Below are 23,085 nucleotides of genomic sequence, written 5' to 3'. Positions count from 1 at the left end.
GTTATTAATAATAATAAATAATAATAATATTCATAACATATGATCATCATAACTACTATTTTAAAGTGAAAGTTGTTTATTTATTTTAAATTAATTAAACTTTTTTATTAAAAAAAAATTTGTTCGTCACATTCACAAAAACAACAAAAACGCATTTGCATAGTGCAAACGCATAACAATGTGTATAGTTGTATAACTTTTTAAAAAATCTTTTGTTTGCTACAAATTAACTCTCATAATTTAATCAAAATGATTATTTTTTTAAGTATATTATTAATTTTAATTTCAATTTTATATTATTATTTAATGAGTAATTATGATTATTTCGAAAAGAAAAATGTTCCATACGATAAACCTGTTTTATTGTTTGGAAATATTCGTGATCGACTTCTGCAAAAAGTTTGTTTGCATGATTTTATGCAATACTATTATATGAAATATAAAAATAATCATCCAATTTGTGGTAAGAATTATTTTAAATAATTGTTTTATTGAATATATATAGTAAATTAATTGTTGTTTTAGGTGTTTATGAGGGACGTAATCCACGGTATTTAGTTTTGGATTTTAATCTAGTTAAAGATATATTTATTCGAGATTTTGATCACTTTACGGACCGATCATTATTTAATTTTAAACAAGCCGATATTTTAAAAGATTTGTTACTGATGAGTAGTGGACCTATTTGGAAACCGGTAATTATAAAATTGATATATTTATTTAATTTATTTCTTGGTTTTTGGTTTATTCTTGTAGAATTGCTCTGCGGGGCGGTATTTGTATTTACAAAATTTTCAAATTTGATATTTTAAGTTTTAACTGAACTAACCAATTTCCGAAAAATCTGTTCATTTTTACTTTTAAAATTTTCAATATAAACAAAAGTATCAAAGCCTATAATTGTGGTACGAACAGTTTTTCAACCAATAAAATGCAACTTTCTGAGAGCAAATATTTTATTTTATTATATTTTGTAGTCTTATAATCATGAAGTATATGACACATGCCAATCAACAATACACGGTAGAAGAAAATAAGATGATTTTCGATATAAAAACTTATCGAATAATCGAAATTAGACCAATATCGAGATTTGTATAAATCGATCCTTCTCTCGATTCGGGCATGATTCCCACGAATGAAACAAGTTTCAAAGTTTCCGCCGAAATTTCCTAGGGACGTCCCTACTTTTTCTGTATGGTAAATCCGGGCCTGAACGAGGAAGTTATAAGCCATTCAGGCGTTTTGCCAAAAGTTACTGAAACAGAAAAAGCGTTCAGAAAAACAGCTCCCCTACTTAATATGTCTATTTATATTTCTGTCATTTTTGATATCAGACGAATCTATTTCTATAAAACGTTAGAGCTGCCAAACTCCGCGTTATAGTTTTCTAAGTATTAAATTAATTCACAAAAGCTTTTTTTGTGAGAAAATCCGTTTATATTGTAAAGACTAGCCCTTACATATAATGACGAACATAATATCTTAGTTTTTGCCCGCTTCCGTCTTAGGCTTCGGAACCATAAGAGTATCTGTGACAGCGAATGATTCGTAACTCAAGGTTTTTTTATTTAGATATTACGTCTGAAAAGATACCCCTTTCTCTTCATCTTTTACAAGAGAATTGTGGTTGAGCTGGAAAAGTCCACATGAAAATATAACTTTGACTCAAGCATAATGCATTTCATGTCATTGATTTTCATTAAGAAATATTAACGTAGAAATTTTCTGGTTCGGGCTCATAAAATTATCTAATTTTTCCATTTCTGAATGTATGTCTGCAAGAGTATTTCAAATATATGTAGGATACCTAAACGATTAACGCAGTAAGTTGTTATCTTCACTTATTAATTTTTAGACTCGTGCAAAGTTAACGCCAGCATTTTCTAGTGGAAAATTGAAAGCTATGGATGTTTTAATTCAACGTTGCGGTGAACAAATGTCACAACATCTATTAGAACGGAAAAGTATGTTAATATAAATAAAATTTTCAAATTTAAATAAATTTTTGCTCCAATTTCCCAGGTCAATTTTTGTATTGTATAAATAGGCATTTCGACTAACAAGTAGTTAACAAAAATTGATCTAGGAAATTGGGGCCAAATCTAAATTTAAATCGAAATGTCCTAGAATTCTCATTTATTATCTTAGATAATATTTAAATTTAAATAAGTTGTAATATTTATAGTTAAACAATTTGTTTTATATTTTAGATCCCGATGAAGAACTAGAAATGAAACAATTTTTTGGATTATTTACATTAGATGTTATTTCAAATTGTGCATTTGGAATTGAAAGTAATCCGTGGAAAGAAACTGATCCTGAATTAATAACTGCTTTTCGTAATTTTGATTCAATGACAACACTAACTCGAATGCGATTATTAGCATCATTAGTTTTAATGCCACATTATTTCCGACGATTTGTAACAATTTGGATATTTAATAAAAAAACAGCTTATTTTATTGCAAATATTATTAGAAATACAAGAGAATATAGACTGAAAAATAATCAAAGGTAAATAATTTGAAGCACTTAGCTAATAAAACTCACAGAAATATTAAAAATAGCATATTACACATCCACTAAGCAAAAGTAAAGAATGACTAAGATGAAGCCGGGGTGACAAATATGAGATCTGAGACATTCTTTACTTGCTCCCGTAGTGTGTATACTATTTGTCTGCTCGACGGAGGCGGAAAGCTGCAACTTCGTTTAGCACAGCGGGACGAAAGTTGACACATTCCGCCCGGAGGAGAGAGATCGAAAATTTTTGCATTTATTCACAGAATAGTTAAATTTAAGGGTTTGGTCCGAAAGTACATTTTTTTCACTAGAATCGAAGTTCATTATCTTTTTAACAGTACTTACATAACTTCTTTTAAATCGCTTAAAAAGTACGAAAAAATCATAGTCCAAGATGGAAGTAGTTGCACAAACTTTCCGTTTTTGAAAAGCGAATGGGATTGGACATGATAACCTGTTCCAATAGCTCACCTCTTCGTAAATTTCCTTGGGAAATCTGTGTTTGTTGAGCTTGGAAGGAAATCCAGCATTATGAGACGCGCAACATGACTAGACGATTAATGTGTTTCAACTTTTGATATATATCACTTTTGATAATGCCGGATTTTGCTTTGCCTATAACTACTATTTGATTCAGCCTACTTTTTTAAAAGATGCATGCGAAAAAGCCTGGCTTGGCTTTTTACTAGAAATCTTAAAAGTTTAACAACGGTGGTGTATGGGTTTAACGATAAAAATGGTAAAATGTTATAGATATAAGAAAATAGTTCATTAGAAAAAACACTATGAATTTTTTTTCTTGACCTTAATGAGATCATTTAAATTCTATTTATTTAAATTTCCTTTTCAGGCGAAATGATTTCTTACAATTATTATTAGACATTTCAGCACAAGAAGAAGAAGAAAAACCTGAACACCGTTGTAAGTATTATAAAATACTTGTATAACAATAACCCAAATAATGAATACATTTTTTTCAGTAATGGATGTTGATCATGTAATATCACAATCAATATTATTCATGATTGCCGGTTTTGAAACTTCAAGCACATTGTTAGGATTTGCTGCTTATGAATTAGCTTTAAATCCCGAAGTACAAAATACATTACGTGCTGAAATTAAATCAGTATTAGAAAAGCATAACAATGTTTGTAATTATGATGCAGTTCAAGATATGCATTATCTTGAGATGGTTTTACTTGGTAAAAAAATTTAATATCTAAATTCTCTTCGGCTAGAATTGAGACTCCCCTTCGCAAATCTCAACGAATCTTCTACGAATCTCAATCTTTAACTTTCTTATTTAAGACTGTTAAATGTTTCTCTATATCTTGGAGTCATTCTGTTTTTAATCGACGTCTCCTTGTCGTTTCACCCCACTATGAAATATTATTCTCAGTATCCGGACTTTAAATCCTAAGAATAACTAAGATATAGAACCCATTATTATGCTAAAAGGTGCTCAAGGCCACATCAAAATTTGAAAGCTAGGTTATAAATTAATGACAGGGTGAATCACTTGATGAATGATATGTGAAAATGAAACCAAGAAAAGTCAATCATTTACATAATGAGAAATCAATAGTTTTCTAATAAACTAAAACTAGCTTTCTATTTTGTAACTCAAAAATATCATATAATTCAAGGAAACGAACTCGCCCAAAAACAAACTCAAAAGTGTCCCAAGAAGTACTTGTACTTAAGCTCCCCGTATGTAGGTAAACTTATTAGTCTACTAGCTTCTACCCATGCATTCGCCCGCATTTTTGTCCTTAAATAACTGACCAAGATCATTAAAAAGTAAATAAAATAATATGAAACAAACAGGGTGAAGAAGATACAATTTATGGACATCTGTTTAACTTAGGTTATCAGACATACTTCTTACAAAAAAATTAATTTGTTTATAAACATATTAACTATGCTTAAAAAAATGGAACTAAATAAAGAGAAAAGAGGATTAAAACTAACCGTAAAACAACAAATTTTTTTTTGTATTATGTAAAAATGATTATTTCTTTCAAACTACTTCTTTTCAATGAATATGCAATAATTAAAAGTACAATTCTTCGATTGTTTTACACAGATATGTATCAAATAATCAGTTTTCAATTTTTTTTTTTAAATGTAAGAAGTACGTCTGATAACCTTGGTAGAACAGATGTCCATAAAATGTATCTCTATCAGCTGGTTGTATGAAATGTCAAAACACAAAACAATAAATATAATATTTTAAATATTTTTTTAAATTGTATTTTTATAAATTATAGCTCATATGTTATTCTGATGTATGAGCTATATTATTATCAAGTTTCATTCAAAACCATTGGGTAGTTTTTGAAATAGGGGTAGGGATTGTTTTACACAGGTAAAATACATGTGCAAAATTCAATTTTTCATATATGTTATATAGTCTAGATTCATTGAGTGTATCAGATCAGGTAGCCATGAATTTTATCTTGTTCAACAATTTTACAGAAATCTTTAATTTATGGTTCAAAATGATACTCATAGATGGTGCAGTGAAATGTCATAGACTTAATTAAATTTATCTTTAAATATATCTTTATAAATTATAGCTCATGTGTTGTTCTGATGTATGAGCTATATTTTTGTTAAGTTCCATTCATTAGTTTTGCGTGCATTACCTTCACATTTATAATAAATAGGGATAGGGATAAACAATGGCTAGTTTTCTCCTACGTTATATTATTTTTTTAGTATAATGAAAATTGTAATAAAGATTAGAATAACCTTGCCAAAATATCTTAGTAAAACTGATTTTAGGTTAATGTAATTATTTATAAATTTTTAGAAACACTTCGAAAACATTCACCTGTTGCACGAATTGATCGATGTTGTGTCAAAGAATATAAAATCCGTGGAACTGATATAGTTATGGAAAAAGGAATGAATGTATCCGTTCCTGTTGTCGGTTTTCATTATGATCCAACATATTTTCCAAATCCAGAGAAGTTTGATCCACTGCGTTTTCAAGAAAATCGTAATCCAGATGGGTTCTTATCATTTGGTATTGGTCCACGTAATTGTATAGGTAATTTAAACTATTTTTGATGACACTAATAAAATTTCGGAAATGATTATTTGCATCACTTTATTCAAACATTGGTTCGTACAAGATGCTGATATTTAAAAAAAAAAAAACACCTATTTAGGTACTGTGTACACTTGTTTACATGAGACTGCCTTTTTAAGAATAATTTAATCAATTTAAGATGAAGAAATAATATTAAAAATTAAAATAAAGAGAGCTCTTCACAAAATGATCCATATAATCTGCCGAAATTGTTTATATTTGGATACAAATTTGATATATATTTATTGGTGAATTTTTAGGAAAAAGATTTGCTTTAATCAGCACAAAATTTGCAATGGTTTATCTTATAAAAGATTTTGAATTGAAGGCCACTGAGAAAACTGAAGTACCATACACAAAACGAAAAATTGGTATTCTTTTATATCCACAAAACGGCTTACATGTGAAAATATCTAAATTAAATGAATAAAATAATGGTTTTACAATATGAAATACTAAATATTTATTTTTAATATTGTTTTCTTTTGTGATTTATATTAGTCAATATATATATATATATATATTAGTTTATTTTGTATTTCGTTTATTTTATTATTTTGACTCTTTATTTACTGGGTTAGTAGATATATAATAGGTTGGCTGATAAGTCCCCGGTCTGACACATAGATGGCGTCGCTAGTATTAAATGCATATTATTTTTATATAGTACCAACCTTCAAATGATTCGTGTCAAAATTTGACGTCTGTAAGTCAATTAGTTTGTGAGATAGAGCGTCTTTTGTGAAGCAACTTTTGTTATTGTGAAAAAAATGGAAAAAAAGGAATTTCGTGTTTTGATAAAATACTGTTTTCTGAAGGGAAAAAATACAGTGGAAGCAAAAACTTGGCTTGATAATGAGTTTCCGGACTCTGTATTTTTTCCCTTCAGAAAACAGTATTTTATCAAAACACGAAATTCCATTTTTTCCATTTTTTTCACAATAACAAAAGTTGCTTCACAAAAGACGCTCTATCTCACAAACTAATTGACTTACAGACGTCAAATTTTGACACGAATCATTTGAAGGTTGGTACTATATAAAAATAATATGCATTTAATACTAGCGACGCCATCTATGTGTCAGACCGGGGACTTATCAGCCAACCTGTTAGTATTAATTAATTAGAACGCAAAAATTAGATTTGAGCTGTAGTCATTCTATACGCCAAGTTATCTACAACTTTTACACTTTTCATTCCTTTTTCTTAATTATCGGTTGTCAGTGACAGATGTACGGGGGTAGGGTTGGAGCTTATTACCCCCTTTCGCTCGTAAGGATTGTAAGCGGTACTTTTTTTGCGATGTTGAAAGATGACATTGGTAAAAATATACTATTAGAAATACCGATTATACGCATTTTTAATGGGAATATACTTAAGCTTATCAATCTCCTACGGGATATAGAAACAAATTTTTTTCATCAGTTATTTCTCTACAATCATCTTCAAAGTTTTTTGAGAAACTCTTCCAATATTTCATTCACAGAAAGTGGTATATCAGAGAATATTTAGTTTTATATTAAGAAAAAGAATATGTGAAGTAAAACTATCTCTGAAGAAGTCTAAAAATTCTAAAAAAATCTGAAAATATTAAATGAATTATTAATCAATCATTTAATGACAGAAAATGGGAATAGATTGAGATTCTTTCGGAAGAAATATTTTGAGTTACTACTACTTTGTTACTACTGTCTCAATCTATTACCATTTTCTGCCATTAAATGATTGATTAATAATTTTCAGAGATAGTTTTGACTTATTAAGAGATAGTTTTGCTTCACATATTCTTTTTCTGAATTTCAAACTAAGTATTCAGAGTTCCAGAACATATTTATTTCCACAAAGGCGTTCAAACGTTCTTGACCAATGGTACTCCGCAAGTATGATTTTCTCCTTCTGAGCCGCTGAGCGTGGAAAATGCACGTTCTGGCGTTGCTGTCGAAACTGGCAGAACAGCTAAAATACACAATATATTGTCCACCTGTTCGAAAGCATTTTGATTGATCTCATAAAAAAAATTCGACGGTTCCGACTGTTCTTATAAAAGATATGATAGGAGTAGTTCCCATTTTATTCTCTTTAAGTCTATCTATACCGATGTAGTATCTGATCACACTAAAATCAAAAAGAGAGCTAATATCTTTGAAATAAAGAAAGACACACTCAAAAGAGCAGCATATATTTCCGTACAATTCGTGGGCGATTCAAAATCGTCAAAAAAACCACATACTCATCAGCTATTAGTTGACTCCAGAGTGACAATACCACAACTTTTAAGAGAAAAATAATAAATCAAATGAAATGCATGCAAATTCATTAATTCCAGAAACCAAAAAGTCATAAAACTACATTACTTGCAAAAATGAATTATAAAAATAGGAATTCTTTTTATAGTAGTTATTTTTGATTAATATTTTTAAGGATTGTTAGTGTGCACCGTATGTGATTGAAGGCAATATTTTAGTGCGACGAGAAAAAATTAGGTATTTTTTAAATTATTAAAAAATTACAACCTTCAATTTAATTTTGCTGAAATAAAATTTTTTTAGAGTAAGTAAACATTCTAACGTTACTTTTAAGAAATGATGTTACGGTGATATAAAAGTTCAGTCATTTTAAGGTGGAGCATACTTTTTCATTTTGAAACATTTAACAAATTTAACAAATATTTCGGGAATATGTTTAATAATGGAAATGTGGAAAGTGTATAAAAACATCCAACCTAAGCTGTATGCAATATATATTTCATTTCAGCGAAATAAAATGCAAGATTGATTCCACTATCCTCTAGATTATATGGATGATGACCACTTATATTATCATTTTATCAACATTTATAAAGGACTTCGCACATTAAACTAATAAACTCCACGGTCGGAAAAAACCCGTTCAGAATTCAGTTTCAGAATTGTAGGCCTCAAATTAACCAAAAACGTCAAAAATATAAGTATTATACGTATTTTCACAAATATGTATATAGTTCTAATTATTTTGGCATAAATGTAGATAATTTTTTATTAAAGAAGTATTTACCATTTGATAATATATTCAAATCTAGATATTCCCTATTCAAAAAGCTACGTAGAAGGAGGCTAAAGCAGGAGTGTACTACTCTTATATGAACCTCCCACCGCTCATTCAGGGCTAGATTTAAGGAAGGGCAACAGGGACTTAATCCCTAGGGCCGCCTCCACAAAAGAGGGGCCTTAAAGTAATCCGTATTCAGCATTGAAAGTGATTTGCTTCGGGAGCTTTATTTTACCGAAATTATTATTTTTCGACGAAAATAGCTTGTAAAATTTTATTTGCCTAACAATATAATTTTATTTTATTTTGTATTATATTACAATAAATAATTGAAACACTCTAAAAATGAAAAATGTTTAACTTGTTTGAAAAAGAATTAGGGGCCTCTTTAGGGTAAGACTTTTTGTCGCCCTAGGGCCTCCACATTTTTAAATCAGGCCCCATCTAGGGCCTCCACATCTTTAAATATTATAGAATAATTAGTTAGCCTGAAGTTGCAAGTATTCAATTGCAATATTCTATTCTTATGATTAATATAGAAATACAAAACTCAATTTTTAAATATTTAAAAAAACTATTGTCCTGTTTCTAGAGATTCAAGAAATTTTAACCAAATCCAATGTTAAATGTGCGAAGTTTTTTTTTTTTTTTTTTTTTTGAACCTTCGATATAACATTTTTAAATCAATAATGCCAGATAAACAAATTATTTCTACATTTTCCAGATTGATTTATTAGCCAAAATGATTATCCTTCTAAGTCTATTGTTACTTTTAATTTTAACTTTTTACTATTTTTTAATAATTCATTACGATTATTTCGAAAAGAAACGTATTCCATACGATAAACCAGTTTTATTTTTTGGAAATATACGAGATCTATTTCTTCAAAAAGTTACTTTGCATGAATTTATGAAAAGCTATTATATGAGATATAATAATAGTAACCATTCAATTTGTGGTAAGAATTATTATATACAGTTTGGTAGCCATCTCGTTAGCCATTTATAATACATGGAGTAAGAAGAGTTTTCAGAACGCTCTTATGCATAACAGAAAGAAAACAATACAGTAGTGTGGTATATAGCAATCACATAGCCAGGCAAATCTGGTGTGTCTATTGACAGTGATCATGTTTTATTCAAGGCACTGTCTCCTATGTGGTACGATCGCTAAAAATAGCTACACCAAACCTGCCTCACTATATGTGCTTGCTATACAACACTACCGTATTGTTTTCTTTGTTTTATGCATAAGAACGTCCATAAAAACTCTTCTTACTTCATCATCATCACTACATATTATAAAACAAAGTCGCTTTTTCTGTCCCTATGTCCCTATGTCCCTATGTACGCTTAAATCTTTGAAACTACGCAACGGATTTTGATGCGGTTTTTTTAATAGATAGAGTGATTCAAGAGGAAGGTTTTTATGTATAATACATCCATATTATAGTAGAGTAAGGGGTTGAAAGGGATATGCTTCAAAAACTAAAAAAGTTTTGCATCGATTAAGCTCAAATATTGACACGATATACAACCAGCTTCAAAGATCTATTGTTTTTATCTACTTTTAACCTTCGGAGGGTAGAAAGGTGTAGCGAGAAAGTGGGAAGGAATTATCGAATATTTACAAATATACCTAAGTGGGGTATCAAATAAAAGAGCATGACGTGTACATTACAAAACTGTTATCCCACGCAAGGAAATGTGGAGGGAGGGGTGCAAGTGGGGATGTTGCCCAGCAAAGCGGGTAGTTCACAGCTAGTATATTATATATGGCTAACGAGATAGCTGCCAAACTGTATATTTTAATAAAATTTTATGATTAAGTGTAACAATTTAAAAAAATTTTAGGTTTGTATGTTGGGCGTCTTCCAGTTTATCAAGTTATGGATTTTAATTTAACAAAAGATATATGTAATCGAGATTTTGATCATTTTATGGATCGAGTACCATTGGGTATGCAAAGTACAGATATTTTAGCTGATTTGTTGCTTCTTAGTCCTGGACCTATTTGGAAACCGGTAATTAAAAAAATTAAAATAGTTAAATAAGGTTGGTTGGTCGCAACGTTTCGGGGTATTAACCCCATCTTCAGGCTATAAAATTATGAATAATAATCAACATAACTATATTTGTAATGAGGTAGATTTCTGTAAAAATAGTCAATATAAAATATTTCACGGCCATCTTTTCTGATATACTCAATGAATAAAAACTGCTATACATTTAAAAAATAGAAAACCATACATATATTTATCTGTGTAAAACAATCCTTAACATTATTTCGAGTGTTATAGAAAGGGGATAAGCGCGAGCAATCTTTATCAATCTTCACTTTTAAACCCAGCGAAGCGGGTGGGTATCATTCTAGTTGAAAATAAAAGATAAAAAATTGAAAACAAAAGACAGCCTAATGCGCAGTACAAAGTACGCAACGACGGACTCGCTCAGTTAAACGCTTTTTTGCCTGCTACCCTCTTCACTCTAGTTTTACGTCCTTAATATATATGCTCTTGATTATTTTACTTTAAATAAAATTAAGTATTGCACATTTCAAAATTATGTTTAATTATCGCCTGATAGCTTGAGTTTTGTTAATTATTGCATGTGTCCAAGACCGCTCGCCCTACTCCCAGTTGACAGTTAAAAGTCCGAGTTCGATTCCCAACGATTTTCTGCTTTTTCCGTTCTTTTGATTGATTTATAAAACATTTTATTTAAAATATCTACATCAATTCTTGCTTGTTGCATAATAAATATGTATTTTTTTAGACTCGTGCGATGGTATCACCAGCATTTTCTAGTGGAAAATTAAAAGCTATGGATGTTGTAATTCAGAGTTGCGGCGAAAAAATGTCGCAACATTTATTAAAACGCGAAAGTATATGAAGATAAAACAAATTTTTTATTTGAATAATTAATTAATAGTTCTTCTTTTGTTTTTGAGATCCTGATAAAGAAATAGAAATGAAACAACTTTTTGGAATATTTACGTTAGACGTTTTAACAAATTGTATATTTGGAATTGACAGCAATCCATGGAAAGAACTTAATTCAGAATTAATAGCTGCTTTTTATGACTGTGAAAATTATAGTATACTAACACATTTGAAAATGAATGCAGCATATTGGTTTTTCCCAGAAAATTTACGACGATTTTTAAAAGTGTCGGTTTTAGCTGATGATAGTGTTTATTTTGCTGCAAATATTATTAGAAATGCTAGAGAATATAGACTAACAAATAATCAAAGGTAAAATTTTGTAAGGAATTCATACTTTCTAGGTGGTCCGGTAATTTAGGAGCTCTTTGTTTTTTTTTCTTGATGATAGTGTAGAACCGAATCTATCGCTGAATGCATAAAAACACACAAGTTTTATAGCTTTTTATTATATTATTTATTTGAAATTTCACACAATTCATCATTTATGTAATAATATTGCCTATATTTTGAAATAACAATATTATCATTCAAAAATATAGGCCTGTTATTGATATAATAATATTATTATTTAAAAATGTAGGGATATGCTACATAAATAATTAAAACATATTTATAAACATCTATACAGAGTTTGTAAACAATTCCGCGATCGACACTAAATTCGGTTCTTCACTTAACGAATACTGTTTTATTTGAAAAATAATCAAAAAATTCATAACATTTATACATATGTCCTTTGTAAAATAAATCACATTACAGCTAATTTAAAGTTATCTTTTCAGACGAAATGATTTCTTACAATTATTAATTGATAATGCAGCAAAAGAAGAAGTGAAAAAACCTGAAAATCGATGTAAGGATTACTCACAGTTATTTTTTGTTTCAGTTCCGGTAATGGAATTAAAAATGGAACTAATATTCGGTTACTATTCGGTATTTGATCTAATAGTACGCATTATAATCGGCCAAATACCGATACCTCAATCATTACAAAAAAAAAACGCATTATTTTTTTCCCACTGCGCTCTTAAAATAGGGGGGAGACCAAGTACAGTAACGAAAACTAAAAAAAATCTCTAATTAATTTTAAATCTCTAATTAATTTTTTTTACCTAAATAGGAAAGAAGGAATCACAGAAGGATTCTTCCAAATTTTTTACCGATTTTACAATTCTGAACTGGCCATATACTTTTCATTCTTTATTTATGTTTCACGGAGGTTTACGAAAAAAAGTTATTGATTGTAAAAATGTCTAATTTCGAAAATATTAATATTCAGTTTTCAGTTTTGACCTCGAATATACAGGGTGTTAACAAATTGAAAAAGTTCGATAGGAATATTAATGGTCGTTTAGAAATTTAGACCATTTAGAACAGATAATAAGGAAAATGGTTCAACAAATGACTCCCGAGATACGTAGGAGATGTATAGAATTTTGTAAACAAAAAATTACATGTATGGAACACGAAGGTGGATATGTTGAGGCAAAAGCGAACTAAAGATAACTGATGTTACTTACGTCAACAGTGGTAATTGTATTTGTAATGTAATGTATGAAAAATGGATTTAGTTAGTTGGGTTAATTATACGTATAAACAAAATTTATTTTAAAATTGAAGTGGTCAAACCATTCCCATTGTTAACAATTCATTCCTAAACCGTTATGTTCAGTTCTTTTTTGTCTCAATGTATCCACCTCTGCGTTCCATACATGTAATTGTTCTTTTACAAAATTCTGCAAGTTTCCCTTATTATCTGTTTTAAATGGTCTACATTTCTAAACGACCATTAATATTCCTACCGAACTTTTTCAATTTGTGGCACCTTGTACATTCGATGTCATAAGTGAATAGCAGAATATTAATATTTTCGAAAGGAGAGATTTTTATAAAGGATAACTTTTTTCATAAATTTCGTTATATCCTATATTCCGACAATACATTTTAGGGGAATTCCTAAAATATGATATACCGTGTGTCAAAAAAGAAGCCCCAGTAAACGAACATATGTAATTCCAACAATATCATATATATATAACAACCCATCTTTGGAAGAACAAGCTCATGATTTATATAGTGTTGTGTAAAGGAGGACGAACATCACTTTTGGCCGGAGCGGCAAAATACGTAGATCGGTCCCTGTATTTATTATCTGGGAAGTTGTATGTGGACTAATAATTAATATATCTTTTTCAGTAATGGACGAAAAGCATATATTATCACAATCAATTTTGTTTATACTTGCTGGTTTTAAAACAACAGCCACATTGTTAAAATTTGTTTCTTATGAATTGGCTGTAAATCCTGAAATACAAAATACCTTACGTGCTGAAATAAAATCTGTTTTGGAAAAACATAACAACGTTTTAAATTATGATACAATTCAAGAAATGCCTTACCTTGAAATGGTTTTACTTGGTATATAAAATTAAATATTTGAAATATTTAGAAGACTTACTGCCAAAAATTTAGATAATTTGATTGAAAAGATGCTTGCGTTTGATTTATGTAGAGTCAAAAGTTTGAAACAAGTGAAATTTACAAAATTTGAAAAACCCCCGACAAATAATTCGGTTACGAAACTCTAAACTCGCACTTGAAACATAGAAAATCACTCTCAATTAAGTAACCTTTTTAATTACAGATCTCTCCAAAGTAAGCCGAATTTGTAGACAATCGCCTATTTTTTAGTTTTTTTACGGGTACAGAACCCTAAAATTGCGCTTGACATAGCTAAGAACACTTTCCATTCAATTATTTTATAAACAAAACAACAAAATGAGAATCGGGTAATCCGTTTAGGAGCTACGATATCATAGAGAGACACCCTTTATAAAAACTTATAACACCCCTCTTTTTTTCGTTCGGGGGTTAAAAATGAATTTTTTCAAATTCTGAAATACGCTCGCCATTGACAACCAATTGATGATCAATGTTTTAAACTTTTTAAGGCTTTAGCTTTTCTAAGATTCTAGATCCTATACCTATGGAATTCGTATGAAGCCAAAAAATTATATCTATCAAAAATTTACGTAGATTTTTTTAATATTTGTAGAAACACTTCGAAAACATCCACCAATTCCCAGATTTGATCGGTGTTGTATCAAAGACTACAAAGTTCGAGGAATTGATTTAGTTATTGAAAAAGGAACGATGGTATATTTTTCTATTATTGGTTTTCATCATGATCCAAGATATTTTCCCAATCCAGAAAAATTTAATCCATTACGATTTCAAGAAAATCGCAATCCACACGGTTTCTTTGTATTTGGATCTGGTCCACGTAATTGTATAGGTAATAAACCATTTAATATAAGATATAAGTACCTGGATGACCGATATCGGTATTTGTTATCACTTATTTTATTTTATTTATAAGACACAAATTTTATCACTAATAAAAGAACCGTTTAAAACTCCACATAATATTTGGATGTTTCGGCAATGTACTTTATTTCATTAACTACGATATACACCAATAGATGTCAGGTAAAGTCGTATTTTGCAGTGTATGTTTTAGTTTTTATGAAAAACGGATAAAACGACGTTTTTTAAAAACGAAACTTAGTTAAATCGACTTTTCGCCCGAAAACGTGGGGCGTCTCTAATCGTCTATGGGAATCAGTTGTTTCTTAAACGACCTTGAAAGTCAAATACAAGATCATCATAAGATGAGTAACTTTTATTTGAGTCACTTCTTCCCGGAATCGGATTATTTTAGAGAAATTCGACTGTACAACTTTTAAATGGAACACCTGGTACAATAAAACATAGCATAATATAAAACATATTATTATTTCAAATATCCTTAATTTATTAATCGATTTTATTTTCAGGGCAAAAATTTGCTTTAATTGTTGCAAAATATGCAATGGTTTATATTTTAAAAGATTTTGGATTTTTTTCAACCAATAAAACTCAAGTTCCAGTCTTAGGTAAAAATGGAAATCTTGATATTCTTATACATCCAAAAATGTAAAATATTAAATTAAATCAATAAAACAAATATTTTTAATGAAATAAAGGAATATGTTAAGAAATATTGTTTTTTTATATGTTCACATCTTTGATTTGGTAAACACTTTTTGAGCCACACGCTTCGAGAGCCACACGCTTCATCTTTATGTTTAGTTTGATTTTCCATTTCATAATGAATAGACTCCCGCTTGAGCAAATCTTGCGAATTGTTAAAAATATTTTAAATCAAAATAATGATCTGTTCGCGGCCATTACAGCCATATATCCGAAATAATATTCAAAGATTAACGACATAAATTATCTTTCCAATAAAACCAGTTTTTATATGTATAAAATATAAGCATTATTATTATTATTATACCATGTATATATGAAATATATATACATAGTATATTAAGTTTAGTCCCAAGTTTGTAACGCTTAAAAATATTAATGCTACGAAAAAAAATTTTGGTATAGGTGTTCATAAAATCACCTGATTAGTCCATTTTCGTCTGTCTGTCGTCTGTCATCACGATTACTCAAAAACGAAAAGAGATATCAAGCAGAAATTTTTCTAGTGTGCTTAGGACGTAAAAAGTGAGGTCGAGTTCGTAAATGAGCAGCATAGGTCAATTAGGTCTTGGGTCCGTAAAACCCATCTTGTAAACCGTTAGAGATAGAACAAATGCTTAAATGTAAAATATGTTCCTTATAAAAAAATTAACAACTTTTGTTTGAAACATTTTCTTGTAAACATCACTGTTTACCCACGAGGGAGCTAATTAGGTGCAAATTTTATAGTATGTATTAATATGGGAATATCAGTTATGTGTGTGTGGCTATTTAAGAGTGGATAGCTTTTTTTATTTACGTGACGTCAAAAACAAACAATTGCGTCATCAACACCGTCTATATATGATATTTCAACAATTAACTCAGTCAATTGTTTGTTTTCACTTGTTTTTTAAATAAATTAATTAAAATTATACATCCGATCACGTGACAGCAAAAACCAATCAGATGTACTTTGACGGTACTACGTCATGCCATATGAAAGGCTATGTAAGCTTTCAAATACAAAAACATGTCAACTTGTAAATACTTGTAACTTGCATATACAAAAATGATTGCATGTCCAAGTTATGATGTCATTCAAGATGTCATGATTCTCTACACTGTTTTAGAAGTGAATTTGAATTGGTTTTTTTTAAATGCAAAATACATACTACAAATGTCTCTTTTTTTTTGTAAATAATATTTTTTTGCTGTAAACGAGATACTAGAATGTAACGTATAAACCAATTTTTCAAATTTAGGACAATAGCCTATTCAACACAAATAGGTACACATTATAATAAAACCTACAAGTTTAAACTGGAGCTCAGCAGGTCACGGCTGTTTTTTTAAGATTTAAGCCTACTTATGACTACCATATTGCTTAGCGTCTTTAGTGGATTTCAAATAATAATCAGTAAGCAAAATTATCTCACAAACATCACATGTATAATGCCGATTTGACTTGGTTACGCTAGTTAGGACGATGTTATAACAAAAATGAAATCTCAAGTGACACTGGTTGTATAGAGGGTAGAGTACAAGGAGTACAATCTCATATGGCTGTTGGCTCAAAAAGTGTCCACAAAATAGTATTAGATAAAGTGGCTATAATGGTCCAATGGTTTCATGATAGAAACGTGAAATTCGGAATTTAGGTTCTATGCACGATTTTCATGGTGAAATTGGCTTTTGACGGATATTTTTCAATCTTGATGACTACCCCGTTAGAGCCCTTACTTCCCTTGCTCCTACCCCTTCCCCTTAGTTCACAATTTCATGGGTTTTAATTCTTTGGTGCGGGACACTAATTTAAAAAAATAAAATAAAATACCACTATTTTATTTGCTGATAATGTTGCTTTATATTGGTGAAAAAGTTTCTAAAATCGGTCAAGTAGTTTTTAAGTTTATCCATTACAAACAAAAATCAAATACGTAGTAGCAACTGGCAATGATATAAAGCCCCCACACCCATCAGAAAAAGAGGCCCCGAACTTTTAATAAAATTCCATTCCTAATAAATTGATGGCATTTTTTATATTATTTGTTTTAATTTTTCCACTTTTTAATTTTATGATTTTATAAAAATACTAGGGGACCCGACAGGCGTTGCGTTGTGGAAACGTAGCTCCTATCAATTAATACCTATACTATGCTTTGCCTGCCCGTTCAATCCATTACGTTAAACCAAAATTGTATTCCTATCTATTGGACAGCTGCTACGGCCTCACCTTCCGCCTAGCTGGCGGCTTCGGCAGTAAAGCTCGCTGCGCTTGCATGTAGCTGTAATAAATACCTATTCACAATATACCTGAATAATAATAAATTATACCTCAATACTATTAAAAATACTTAGTACATAGTAAGTTATAATAATAATGAAATATATTTTTATATGCGCTCCCACCATTTAATGAAATTTAATTTTTGTGGTGCTGAACCCTCAAAAAAGGTTGCAGTGGACCGAAATCTAAACCATCGTCGGATCCACGTGAACACACACAAAAGTATCATCAAAATTGGTCCATCCGTTTAGAAGGAGTACGGGAATTTATATCTATACACAAGAAATATATATAAAAGATATTCGCTAACTTTTTTTAACTCTTGATATTTTTAGCAATTAAGGTGTCGAACTGTCGCGACATTATGGTGAAAACAGACTCCAATATAATTCATGATATGGGGTTCCCACAGGATTAGTTACGCCCCTGATTCCATACGATAAACCAATTTTGTTTTTTAGAAATATTGAAGATCGATTTCTTCAAAAAAGTCTGTTTACATGACTTTATGAAAAGTTATTATATGCAATAAAATATAATTAAAGTTATCGAATTTGTGGTCATATTGATTACATAACAAATTTTATGGTGCGATAGATGATTTTATGGTAAATAATTGTTTTTTATTTTTGTATATTTATGGAGGATAATTAATAATTATTTGAGATGTTGATCATTTTACAGATCGATTGTTATTAACACAATCTTATTTTTAAAAAGATTTGTGATTGAATAGTGGATCCATAGACAATCAATTATAATAGTGGGCTTATTTGGAAATCGGTAAGAAATTATAAAATTAACAGATTAATTTATCTTAATTTTTAAATTGAAACATACCTAGCATTTATAACTTCCTGGTACTTAGAATGCTATTATTTTCATCCTGAAAAACTAAATCGAATATTTTATGTTATGCAAATCGTCGCTGAAACGATGCAATGAAGTTCGATTCGTTAGAGCGTCAGAAAATTTTTCAATTAACCATAAATTTTAAAATCACAATTCGGTTAATAGTGATGAAAATGATTCCTAACTTTCGAAACTTTTCCTCCACTCGGGGGTTTTTGAGGTCAATGAGCACGAATATCACGACATAATCGGGATATCTGGTGCCCATGGTAGCTCGTTTACTCTGGGTACCCCGGGAAACAGTTACTTTATGCCTAATTCTGTTACGATATTCGCGTTCAGCGAACCCAAAAACCTGCGAATAACAAGTTTGGACCGATTATCTAACGAATTTCCCAAAAAATATGAGACGACGGGAATACCGTTTTACGTGGGCACCAAGTATCTCGGAGGCCAAAAACACCCGAGTAACAAGGAATCATTTTCATCACTATTAAGGTAGTTCCTCCGCGACAGTCCAGTCAAAAAGTTTTGGACTAATACTATCATTCAGCGCATTAACTGTGCTATGACTACTATGACTATACCATATATTATTTTCACAAGACTGTAGTTCCTCACTACTGTATCTCCTATACGTATAAACACACACACTATGATATATACCTTTACCATTAGTCTTTATATCCTCTCCACAAAAAATTATCGCTAAAACGAGTTATTTATTTAAGTTTTTTATCGAAACTATATGGTAAATAATTTTTATTTTTTTTTATATATTTTCTAAATATAGTATTCTACATTATATTAGTTTTTCATAGAGATGGTGAACGTCATTCATTGATAAATAAATATAATATTTGTAAATTTGTGTATTTTTATACGCTTCTCCCATGTACACGTACAAATTGCGTCACTTTTAATTGCTAATATCTCATGTATGACATGGTAAATCATCTTCTAATTTTAACAGCATGTGTATTATGAATTAAATATTTTATATTCTGAGTTTTGAGAAATTCTTGAAATATCACTTTCGTGTAGGTACTACCTTAACCGAATTTACCGAATATTGAATTTATTATATTTACGGTCAATTTAAAATGCAATTATAAAATGCATATTATTTATCCAAATTGCATATTTTTAATCTATATATATAAAATGCTTTGTCCTGAATGACTGACTGACGGATCATTGCACAGCTTAAACCGCTAATCGTAGAGATCTGAAACTTGGAGAGTGTGTTCTTTGTATGACGTAGGCATCCGATAATAAAGGATTTCCAAAATTCTACCCCTAAGGGGATAAAACGGGGATGCGAATTTTTATTTATTTATTTATTTATTTTATTTAAGGTCGCTTTTAACGTCTAGGTCATTAGCGACCGCAGAGACTTATACATTATTTACATGTGTCATTATTAATACAAAATGGGTTCATATAATTAAGTCATTGTCATTAAATTTGAATTAGAAAGTTGTTCCTTATAAAGAAGCTATTTTTGTTCGAAACATTTCGAGAATCAAATAGTTTCGCCAGAAATTCTATGCTAAAATAGAGCAAATTCGATGCGAATTTTGTATATGGAAAACCCATGTTAACAATTTTATAGACAAATGTAGATCAACGTTTGCATGTTTGTCATGTTACTATAGTTTTTTTTAAACTTCATGTGGTTTATATGTATTTACAGAGAATTTTAATTGTTCTCACAAGCAGTATGTAAGGAATTATTATTTATAAACTGAAAGTCTGAAACTTTATTTTATCGTTGTACGAAATATTTGAAATAATGATTATACAGCTGTAAATTTAAGGTTTTAACCGGTAGAAAAACTCGAGGGCAAAACCAAATTGAAGATAGAAAGAATTATTTATAAAGGAAAAATAGTATAATAGATTTATTTTGTTACAAAATTAAATATCTTTGAAAGAATATTTAATATAGAACTACAATACGTTTCTATAAAATATCTACAAAATTATTTTTCCTCTTATGAACACTATGTTCCTATTCATATTTTTTAAGTATTTAAGTATTGAGGTATCCATAAAATTGAAATTGGTATCCATAAAAATAAATAGACACTAATCAGAAAAATAAAATCAATCACTCCAGTTTTTTTAATCCAGAGAGAGAGACTGTATAAGGTCGATCTTCACCCATCTGATAACCAGACATATTTTTTACGAAATTTTATTGAATTTTGAATAAGAATAGACGCGCACACAGTTACCGCCAACATTTTACAGTGCAAAAATAAAACCTATTAATGTGTCAATTCAAAATTGTGATGAAAAAATGTCACAACATTTATTAGAATGGAAAAGTAAATTGAAATAAATAGAAAAATTTTAAATTTTATTTATCAACTCGCTTTGCCTGCAAGAGTCTTCCTCCCTTGACGATCAACGTCAAAGGGTAACAAGAGAGGAACATAGTGGCCTTCGGCCTTAGGGACCCGTCCAAAAAATTACTCCTCTTAAAAATTTTTCTATAAAGAATTTCTTACACCCAAAATTTTCAATCTTCAAAAAATTCTCTCCCTAAAAGCTTACCTCCCTAATCTACCCCGGCACAATGTTCCCCCAAAAAATTGTTGTTAACTTGATCGAAAAAGTCTGGCCACAATTACTTTTGTTGTTGCTTTTCGGGGTAGCAACTTGACTCATAAGGTAACCGGATAATTTTCACGTTATATTTTTTATAGCTTTCAATCTACTTTTTCAAGAAAAAATAGATTGCTAGGTCTAATCGGTTGCACATTTATACTGTATAAATTGTAGGTACACAACTACACGACTACAGTATAAATTGTAGGTACACGAAAACATCGATGTTCGTCCGCCACCAAATTAGCAACGAGTAACATAATAGTAATTACGATTAGCTAATATTACGCTTGCTCTTATAAACGTTATTAATGAATAACGTATTCAGCCTACAATAAACTATTCACACGATTAATTCATATAGAAATACAAAACTCGATTTTTAAATATTTAGGGGATGTAATGCTAAAACGAATGATTTTAGAGAATTCCACCCATTTGTAATTTTCATCAAGATGCTCACAATATCGTCCTATAGACATTTAAGACATTTTCACCAAATCAAATGTTCGAAGTTTTTTTTTTGAACCATCCATATACAGTGTGATCAAATTGGTGGTACTTTTTCCAATAGGGTTTTATTGACATGTCACGCGTGACTAATGTCAAACTAAATACATAATATTATTCAGTTTTCATTGAAATTTCATCATGGAAAGACTTACGCCTCAACAACGTTTACAAATCGTACAATTATATTACGAAAATGGACGCTTTGTGAAAAGTGTTTATCGAACGCTCAGGTCAATCTATGGTGTACATAATCGTCCTACCGAACGTACTATTCGGCATACTATCGGCAAACTCGAGAATAATTTAACATTATTTAATGATACTCGACCGATTAAACCACGTGCAGCCCGAACTGTAGAGAATATTGCGGCTGTAAATGAGTCCGATCTCAACAACTTGGCCTATCTTATGACACTACTTGGGCGATTTTACGCAAAGATCTTGGTTTGAAAGCGTATAAAATACAGCTAGTCCAAGAATTGAAGCCGGCTGATCTTCCAAAGCGTCATAATTTCAGTGAAACAATGGATTTACTGCGTAGTCGTTTCGGTGAGCAATTTATCTCTCGTCTCGGACCGATGGATTGGCCTCCAATATCTTGTGATATCACACCTTTTGACTTTTATTTGTGGGGGTATGTAAAGTCAAAATGTTTTGTGGATAAACCAGCTACCATTGAGGTATTGGAAGCCACCATTACTGAAGTTATTAGCGAGATACCGACCGAAGTTCTTGAGCGAGTCATTCAAAATTGGTGTTTTCGGATGGACGAATTAAAGCGCAGTTACGGCCAACATTTGAAAGGGATTTTCTTTAAAAAATAAATGCCGTGAATTGTTCTACACAAAAATAAAATTGCCCTATAAGTTTGAATTTTCGTTGTTTTATTTCAATTTAAAATCCTATATCTCTAAATTGATCACCCCTTACTTAGCATTTTTTTTAAAATCAATAACGCCAAATTAACATCTTTGTTTACTTTTTCAGCCTGAATTATTATTCAAAATGATTATTCTTCTAAGTCTATTGTTACTTTTAATTTCAATTTTTTATTATTTTTTAATAATTAATTACGATTATTTCGAAAAGAAACATATTCCATACGATAAACCTATTTTATTTTTTGGAAGTACACGAGATCTTTTTTTTCAAAAAGTTACTATGCATCATTTTATAAAAAAATTTTATATGAAATATAATAAAAGTAA

General features: G+C 30.0%; 2 protein-coding genes across 2 annotated transcripts; both read left to right on the top strand.

The window, feature by feature from the left end:
• The first annotated feature begins 316 nt into the window (after positions 1-316).
• Positions 317-6,060, top strand: LOC123305526 (probable cytochrome P450 6a13). The gene is made up of 8 exons (XM_044887273.1): positions 317-463; positions 526-695; positions 1,859-1,967; positions 2,214-2,517; positions 3,377-3,428; positions 3,500-3,728; positions 5,342-5,581; positions 5,884-6,060. The coding sequence occupies exons 1-8, from the start codon at positions 418-420 to the stop codon at positions 6,051-6,053; spliced, it is 1,320 nt and encodes a 439-aa protein (XP_044743208.1). The 5' UTR covers positions 317-417; the 3' UTR covers positions 6,054-6,060.
• Positions 6,061-6,935: 875 nt separating this feature from the next.
• LOC123296075 (cytochrome P450 6k1-like) lies at positions 6,936-15,574 on the top strand. Its single transcript, XM_044877572.1, has 9 exons — positions 6,936-6,944; positions 9,477-9,609; positions 10,505-10,674; positions 11,426-11,534; positions 11,601-11,904; positions 12,378-12,448; positions 13,792-14,013; positions 14,651-14,890; positions 15,432-15,574. The coding sequence occupies exons 1-9, from the start codon at positions 6,936-6,938 to the stop codon at positions 15,572-15,574; spliced, it is 1,401 nt and encodes a 466-aa protein (XP_044733507.1).
• Positions 15,575-23,085: the final 7,511 nt, after the last annotated feature.

This window comes from Chrysoperla carnea, chromosome 1, assembly GCF_905475395.1.
Source record: "Chrysoperla carnea chromosome 1, inChrCarn1.1, whole genome shotgun sequence".
Classification (NCBI taxonomy): Eukaryota; Metazoa; Arthropoda; class Insecta; order Neuroptera; family Chrysopidae; genus Chrysoperla; species Chrysoperla carnea.
Note: the sequence above shows the minus strand (reverse complement) of the source record. Positions and strands in the feature narration are given on the sequence as shown.